Source organism: Podarcis gaigeae (genome assembly GCF_964106915.1).
Source record: "Podarcis gaigeae genome assembly, chromosome: 8".
NCBI classification, from domain to species: Eukaryota; Metazoa; Chordata; class Lepidosauria; order Squamata; family Lacertidae; genus Podarcis; species Podarcis gaigeae.
Window position 1 is genome coordinate 79046587 of NC_139684.1, and position 8638 is coordinate 79055224.

Consider the following 8638-nt stretch of genomic DNA (forward strand, 5'->3'; position numbering starts at 1 on the left):
TAATGCCTTAACAACTTTATTAATGGTAGCAGGGAAATATGAGTTTTACACCACGGGAGAAAATGGGGAAGGGGGAGCTACGTAATTAGAAACTGCCAGATTTGGCAATTTCCTCAACATGCATTTTCTCACGTACAAACACACACTCCCCTTTCCCTCTCCTTCCAATGCAGCAAAAGGATTGCAAGTAAAACTTTTGCAGGTGTTATTCCAGAAACTGCATGGCCCTGCCCTCTAGTGGCACGCTGGGAAAACTGCTGTTAGAGGCACAACATTCCTCCCCAACCTCCAGCCCATGCCTTGGATTGGATTCTGAAATGATCATATGGGATTTTCCCTCATGGTCCAGGTAAGTATTTTGCCCTCCCTTTCCCTCACCTCCTTGCACACTGTAAAATGAGCCGCTTTCTGATGATGTCCATCACTTGCAGCCAGCGGTCTGTGGACCCACCGAGATCATAGAATCATAAGGGTAGAGTTAGAAGGGACCACGAGGATCTGTCGGCCAGCTGGCAAGCCCCAGCTGGGCCATCTCCTTCCAGCAGGAGATGCTCTGGGTCGCTGATTTACGTCGGAGCAGAGGCCGTCCTGCTGCTCCGACGTAAATCAGCGACCCAGGATTCTGAGCCAGGGCACACTATCAGCAGATCGAACTGCACACACAGAATAGGCGTGAGGCTTGTGGAAGCATACTACAACTATAGATTTATTAATCATAAATCAGGACAAAGAAATATGTCGTCTCTCTCATCGTCTCAGAGAGAACGGGAAAAACAAAAGCTATACACAACTGAAGTTCCCAGAAAGCTGTGCTGGAATGTTTACAGGCATGTGACACGCAACAATGCCACACATCTGCTCCTTAAGGTGGAATGGAAATATCAACAGGATCTAGTCCAATCCACTGCGACGCAGGAATCGTTCACCCAACGTGGGGCTCAAACCCACAGCCCTGAGATTAAGAGTCGCGTGCCCTACCGAGCTAAGATGACTTCATTGTTAGACTTGCGACCCCAGTTAAGTGGTCAGGGATAATGAGAGCTGGACTCCAACCATATGGACCACTAGCTACCCCAAAGGGTAGCTCCTTTGCAAGGTCTTAAGACAGAGGCCACTGGAAGCTCCGCTTCCCAGGATCTTCTAGCCCAGCCTTATAATTCACTGCTAGCCTGGTCGCCGCAAGTGACTGGGAATTCCATGCAGATCAAGTGACCAGGCAGGTGGAGGAGAGACAGAATGCTCCATCCAGTAGTGACTGGGATTGGTAGGGCAGGAGGAAGGGAGCCCAACAGGAGGCAAAGCCAGAGCCTGTAGCAGGTTCCTAATAAGAAATATGTGTACAGCCTATTTTCATAGAATCACACAGCCCGATGGGACCCCCAAAGTCTATCCCCCAGCAATGCAGAAATATGCAGCTGTCCCTTACGGGGAATCAAACCTGCAACCTCGGTGTTATCGGCACCACACTCTAACCGAGCTATCCAGCTGAGGTGGAGCCGACTAATCCCAGGTCTGACCCACACCAACCTCCCTGCTGAGTTGCACCAGGGAACCCCTGAAAACTAAAGAGGAGGCAGCTGGAAGCCAGCGTCACCTGATAGACTGTGTTGTGAACTGCCCTGAGATCGCCAGGTGAAGAAATTTAATAAATAAATAAATAAAAATAAGTAAGGAGGTGACCAACAGGGTGCTGATTAGAGGTGAGCAGGGCAGTGTGCCAGTCACCCTAATCAACCAGGCTTCATGGGGCTCCATACTTGCATCAAGCCGCTCTTTCGATTCCGCCAGCCAAGTGGACTGGGCTGCTGCAATACACCGAATTGTCTCAACTGCCATGGAGCTCCCCTCCACCAGGTGGCGCTCTGACTCCACTGCTTCCAAGGAAGTAAAGCACATAGACACCAGCCCTTTGTTCTTAAAGGGCCAGGCCGCATCCTTCCAATTCCACCAGGCTTAACTTCTGCCCCTGTTTCAATCATGTGCATTTATAAGGACAACCACATGGGGAAATCCCTAAAGTGTTAGCAGTGTGACGTTTGCCGCTTTTGAAACCTGCAAAAAGTATCGTTTTTGTTCTATGTTTATTTATACCCCACCTTTTCCCCTGATGGGGACTCAAGGCAAGCTTACAGACAGAAGTAAGAATAGCTAAAAACATAGCAGCATCACAGCACTTAACACGTTTTATTGTGGCCAGGAAAAAAGCATGTGAGGGCCAGAGTCCGATTCCATCAGCTGCATGAGACGGTGTAGAAAGTTTGATAATATGTTAGTTTCCTTTCCTACACACCCTTCTCCACCATGGACATATCTCTAGGAAAAATTCCAAATTATGTCACGTATCTGAGGCAAAGTGAGCTCCAGTTTCCAAAAGCTGAAGCTACCACATCTGTTACTAAACCTGCCACTGAATGCTTAACGGCACAGAACAGACAAGTCTTTGGTCCTCCAGATGTTGACGGACTACAGTGTTAAAGGACTACAACTTCCATCACCCCAAGTCAACATGGCCAATAGAAAGGGAAGATGGGAGATGTGGTTCAGCAGCATCCAGAAGGCCACAGGTTAGTCATGTAACATTATCATAAAACAGTACGGGGAACCAATTGCCTTCCATCTGTTGGGTTACAGCTCCCATCAGCCCAAGTCAGCATGGCTTACACCAGGGTTTCCCAAACTTGGGCCTCCTGCTGTTTTTGGACTACAATTCCCATTATGCCTGACCACTGGTCCTGCTGGCAAAGGGATGATGGGTGTTGTAGTCCAAAAACAGCAGGAGGCCCAAGTTTGGGAAATCCTGGCTTGCATGCAGCGGTGATCAGCAACATTTGGAAGGGTTGGCCGCCCCTGAGTAACAGGGAACTGTGGAACCTTCTGGGACACTGCACAGAAATTGTTCGTCTAAATCTTGCTCTCGTTGCAATGAGGGATGGCGGCCTCATGCAACTCCCATTCGTCAAAACCAGGTTCCAAAACAAGTTCATGGTCCCATGACTCCTTACACATCAACAAGAAGATGAAGCTAAAGCAGGAACATAACAGTGCTAAGGCATCTGAGGAAGAGTCACAGAGGCGCCTAAGGACTGCCGCCTTATTCCAGCTGCCTCAGACTTCACTTTCAAAGGCCTTCATGAGGACTCTTTGGGAGTCATTGGCCAGCTCTTCCAAGCACTGGCTCAACATGTAGTAAGTAGTGTGGAAGGAAATCCCGCCGGAAGCCAGGGCTCCGTAAATCGGGATCCGGTGGATGAAGAAATTGGCCACCACCAAGCCTGTCCCAGTGGCCTTCCCCAGCAACCCAATGACCACATCCCTGTTGATGCTCCGGCCTAGAGTGCTGTGGACTTCGGACCTCAGGACCTCCAGCGGTTTCCCCGACCGCTCGGCCAAACGGGTCAAGGACGCTGCATCAAGGCCAAAGTCCTGGCGGTAGGTGGACAGCTTCCTCAGCAAAATGGAGACATCACAGGTGAAGGCCAGGCCCGGCAAAGGGACAGCGGCCACCAAGCTGGAGATCAGAGCTACCTTCCATACCTCCTGGTGAAGGAGCTGCCTCTTCTTGTCAATGATGACCGAGGAGACATTGGGCAGCGACAGCAGGAAGGCGTGGCGCTTGTGGCTCGGAAGTTCTTGCTCCAGGGTTTCCTCAAAGACTTGGAAGTCAAACTTGTCAATCTCGAAGCTGCTGAGCAAGAAAACCTTGGTGTCTGCCAGCCCGGCCTTGGCGAGCTTCTCCCGGCAGTCAGTCCGGATCTCCTCCAGGACTTCCTCTTCAGTTGGAGGGTTCTTACGCCTCTTCATGGACTCCAGGTCGTTGTCCAGCTTGGTGCGCACAAAATAGAACCGCTTGCCTTCTTTGACAATGGCCTTGGCCAAACGGACGTGGTTCTCCTTAAACCTCTCTGAGGCCAGGATGATGAAGAAGTCGTAGCGAGAAAACTCCACCGCTTCTAGGTAGCTTTCGGCCTGGAAGTTGGGCGTGCCAATGCCAGGGAGATCCCACAGGATGACGTTGGGGTGGCCGGGGTAAGGATATGGCGTAGGCTGGGCTGTGGTCTCCGTCACGCCCGTCTCCGCAGCTCCCTCCTCCTCATCGCCCACACCCCTCAAGGCGTTGACAAAGGTGGATTTCCCAGCGCCCGACTCTCCCGTGACGCCAATGTCAAGTTGGGCATTCCAGAGGGTCTCCAGGCTGCACTGAATGCGGGTCACCACTTCCGAGAGGCCTCCCAGCTCATAGGCCTCCTGGATCTCTGCAATCTCCTGCTCGCTGATCACCTCGTAGTCCAAGCGAGTGGGCTTTAGGACCCTGTGAGGGTAAACAGGACACGGCAAAGGATAGGGAGGAAGAACTGGGATTAATATTGTTAACTATAATTGATATCCTATTATATTAACATCATCAGTATCCAATGACTAGAATTAATATCATATGAAATTAAAGTTGTATTGTGGAGTGCTCCATTCCATTTCCCATTCCCCTTCCATTTCTCATTGGTCAGCAGGCATTCCAAAGCAATTAAGCTCATTCAGAGGTTGCCACCCTTTTCATTTTTTGTATATAACTTTTGTTAAATTTTCCATTTTACAATTTTAAACACTCATTTTTACATCCTTAAGATATCAATGACTTCCCTTCTTCCCTGGTTCATTTTACGTATCATAAATCCCTGCATATTTTACAAAAACTATACCATTCAGTATTCCATTATTGCATCCATCAAAACCTATTTACGGTACACTGTTGAATTTATCTTAACGCTGTCAGCATTTTCAGCTGTACACAATTATTTCCCATATATTCAATAAATGTTTTCCAATCTTCTCTAAACATATGTTCTTCTTGTTCTCTTATTCTATATGTTAAGTCTGCAAGTTGCCTATTCTGTCAACTTAAGTTGCCATTCTTCTTTGGCTGGGACCTCACTCGTTTTCCATTTGGGAGCTAACAATACATGGGCCGCAGTTGTTGCATCAATAAATAACCTTTTTTGACACCTTGGAATTTCAGTCTGAATTATCCCTGACAGGAAGGACTTTGGTTTGGGGGTGGGGGGAATACTTTGAAACATTTTTTTCAATTCATTATGGATCATTTCCCAATACTCTTTCACCATTTTACAGGTCCAAAGAGGTAGAGGTAACGTTATTTCATATGTGGTGGCCTTGTAAAAGGTTGCCACCCTTTTTGGATCAGTGGACACCTTTGGAATTCTGAGAAAGTCAACACTACGCTACACCAGATTTGCACAGCTTCATTTGATTACAACTCTGGGTAACAGGAGCATCTTGGCGGTAGGGGTTGTTGCTTGTAAACAAACACTGTTTCCTCCACAGGGAAGGCACAGAGACCAACTAGGCCACTTCTCTGGTTGCTTTGCTCCGAGCAAAAGTCCTGATGACACTCGAGCAAAGGCCGCCAGGATATAAATATCGGCCTGCGGCTGTAATTTACATTCCTTGTCATGCTACAAGAACATCAGCCAGAGGCCCTTGTCCTTATGAGCGATGTGCCCATGCCCGCAGGCACCTGGCCTCAAAACTCTGTTCATGAAGTCTCTGTAGGTCTTCTTCCATTAAACGTAAGAACCTAAGAGCCTTGCTGGATCCGATTGGCTGACTGGCCCTGGAAACAATGCCAACAGTCGAAACGGACGTTCGGCTTCCAAAAAACGCTCACAAACTGGAACACTTACTTCCAGGTTTGCAGCGTTCGGGAGCCAAAATGTCTGAATACCAAGGCGTTTGACAACCAAGATACGACTGTATTATGACTATCCACTTTATCTGTGTCACACTTAATTTTACTCACCTCTATCATGTCCTCTCCCTTTAATCACCTTTTTTTCTATACTGAAAAGCCCCGACCCTCATAGGGGAGTGGCTTCATCCCCTTGATCGCTTCAGCAACCCTTTTCTAGCTCCGCAATATTATTATCGTCGTCATGAATCTTAGTCATGTTCATTTATTGATAATGATTCTATGTTCCTACGGTTCGCTTAAGCTGGTTTGCCTGACTTACCTCTCATATGTGTGGACATCCTCCAGCAACACTTTTCGCAGCTGGGGGCAGTCCAGGGCGTAGGGTTCAAAAGCAGAGATCAGGAAGACAAAGGGCTCCCCGAGACCGTGGGCCCCCAGCGACTCAGCACAGACACCCCGCAGGGCCTGCAGGGCCTCGGGTCGGTTGTAGCACTCCCCCATCAACCGCTTGAGGGTATGAAGATCCAAATCGGCCTTGGTGCGGGCAAAATAGACCTTCTTGCCAGCGGCCCGGGCCTCCCTGGCCAGGTGGGCGTGAGTCTCATCAAACTTGCCATCTGTCACCACGACAAAAACGTCAGCCTCCTTCAGCCACCGGTCGGCCTGCCCCTCACAATCCAGAGCTAGTTCCCATATCAGTAAATTGGGGTGGGATGGGTCGGGGTACATGACAGGTCCCCCAGATTTAGGCGGGGCCTCCAACGGGGCACATCCGACATCGTTTTCGGTCATCCCACGCAAGGCATTGAGGAGGGCCGATTTTCCCACCCCGGATTTTCCCACAAGGACCACAGAGACATCCCCTTGCTCCGGGGAGCTCAGTGCAGAGCCCTGGGGAGTCTTTAGAGCCATGTTGGGTGCAGGGAAACAGGGCTTCTTGAGGGATGCTGTGGAAAGGTAAGGAAAGGGGAGAGATGGGAGGAGAGAGAAAAACAACATTACTCAGAGGCTGTAATTAAACACAAGGAACTTGGCTGTATATATTTTAAGTCCACACACACACATAAACAACCACCAAAATGGAGTAAGCCAGGCCTCAAGCTGAGGACTGCAGCCATGGCGTTTCTCCCAGGTAACCTGGTCCTGAATGGTATGACCTGGCACAATCTTGAACCTGGGTAGCAGATCGGCAAGCGGTACAACTCCCGCGAGCAAGGTGTTATATGCTGGCGGGGGGAGGCGGTTTCACCCCAAACGGGCAGCCGGTGCAGATCTCTGAGCAGGAGTGCTATGTGCTAACAGGGCCTCACTCGTGGACAATTCTGCAACTTCCAGATCAAGTTGCAAGAGAAGCCCCACAAAAAGAGCATTGCAGTAATCCAGCCTTGAAATCAACAGCCCCTGAAGTCGGTCACCCCCCGTCAGCAAAAGACGCGACCCTTCGCCTATCCTAGTTTTGGCGTAAGGGTTGTGCCTATGGCATAAGAGGGCTGCTAATTCCTAGGCAAGAAAACGGGTTGATTAAGCGATCTGGCAGACACAGCGGCGCACTAATGCGGAAAGAGGCCGGAAATTATTTTTGCCTTTTCCATCAGGCCGGGGAGAAGCCAGAACGACCCGCCGTCTGACACTTCGTTTTTTGGAAGCTGAAGAAGATGGGGAGACACTCGCCGGCCTGTGCTTGCTTACCCGCTACAAGGCTGCGCCCCGGGACCGTTCGCTCGGCTTCCCTGGCGTTGTCCCCCTTTGGCTGCTTCCTCTTCCCACCCACCTGCCGTTGCTCTGATCTGTTTTCCCTGCGCATCCCAGAGACGTCAGACGAGCCTTTCCGCCTGCCAAGCACAGCCAGCCGGGAGGAAGAGGAGGATCCGCCGTCTCCGCCCCCCTCCAATAGGTTTCTATTTCCCAGCTTTTGCTTTGCGCGTCATCTGGAGCCGGGGCGCAGTAGCATCCAAGCCTCGCCGCGCACGGAAGACCCGGAGAGGCAGAGACAGACGGGTAGGTCTTGCCCCTGGGACGCCTCCCTTTTCATTTTGGGGGGCGGCCGGGTGGGGTTGGCTGGCTGGCAGCCATCCAGAACTCCTGGGTTCCTTTTGTTGGAGGGAGAAGGGGAAATGGATTAGTTGGTGTTTTTGCTTTTGTAGCAGGCATTCTCCCTATCCTGTAAGACCAGAACAGGAGTCGGGGGTGGGGATCCGGGACTCGCTAAAGAGAGGATATTTATGCACACAGCGCTTAATTAAAACTGTTTTTTAAAAAATAAATTAAAATATAAAAATCATAGCCGCGTTTGTCCAGGATCCAAAATCCTCACGTTGATTTTACCAACCCCGCAAAAGATCACAAAATAGTGAGCAAGCTTTTGAGCTCTTCGGCGTTCTTCCGCATCAGGCTTGATGTTCAAAAACAAACGGAAAGAGAGCAGTTAAACGAACAAGGGCAATTATTGACGGTGTGTAGTGCTCAGAAAGGCCTGCATCTATCAAGATGGAGGCCGGCAGGCTTGTTTTGATTATTAAACGTCTCTCTCAAGGTCTTGGTTTACAACCAGGATTCTGTGACAAAGAAGCCGTTGGCTGACCCCCATGTTTTGGAAAGTCTAGCAGTTCCCCAGATCTGCCTCCAGCAAAACACACCTGTTCTTACGGCATTTGCTGTCACGGAGAAGGGCTTGTAGCTCAGCTGGTAGAGCATCTGCTTTACAGGCAGAAATTTCCAGGTTCAATGTCTGGCAACATCTTCAGGTAGGCCTGGGAATGAATGTCCTCTGGATAGCTGCTGCCAATCAGTGTAGGCGCTTCTGAGCTATGAACCAACAGCTCTGAGCGTGATGTGGCCACCAACTCAGAATGTTGTGACATGTTTCCTGGCAGGGGTGAGACCCTGTCAGCCTATAACTCCTCTGCTCTGATATCTGCAGTGGCGGCCAGTTTG

At 50.0% G+C, this 8638-nt stretch overlaps 1 protein-coding gene across 3 annotated transcripts; it reads right to left on the minus strand.

Moving 5' to 3' along the window:
* On the minus strand, window positions 1-8638 carry LOC310851447 (interferon-inducible GTPase 5-like). 3 transcript variants are annotated; one of them, XR_014567746.1, is made up of 4 exons: window positions 7394-8378; window positions 6024-6651; window positions 1758-4309; window positions 1-653 (listed from the first exon to the last, which is right to left on the minus strand). XR_014567746.1 is itself a non-coding variant. In XM_083753887.1 (3 exons), exons 1-3 carry the CDS (start codon window positions 7506-7508, stop codon window positions 3106-3108), a joined length of 1947 nt encoding a protein of 648 aa, XP_083610013.1. In that variant the 5' UTR covers window positions 7509-8638; the 3' UTR covers window positions 1-3105. The 3 variants fall into 3 exon arrangements, 1 of the variants encoding a protein (XP_083610013.1); XR_014567747.1 differs by having other exon boundaries at window positions 1736-4309; XM_083753887.1 differs by having other exon boundaries at window positions 1-4309; window positions 7394-8638.

What these genes read in the sequence shown, in the direction of transcription:
- LOC310851447 (XM_083753887.1), bottom strand. Translation starts at nt 7,508, where the DNA reads ATGCGCAGGGAAAACAGATCAGAGCAACGGCAGGTGGGTGGGAAGAGG. An exon ending in GGGGCGCAGCCTTGTAGCGG is followed by an intron (nt 6,652 to 7,393) that starts GTAAGCAAGCAC and finishes ACCTTTCCACAG; the next exon opens with CATCCCTCAAGAAGCCCTGT. An exon ending in GATGTCCACACATATGAGAG is followed by an intron (nt 4,310 to 6,023) that starts GTAAGTCAGGCA and finishes TTACCCTCACAG; the next exon opens with GGTCCTAAAGCCCACTCGCT.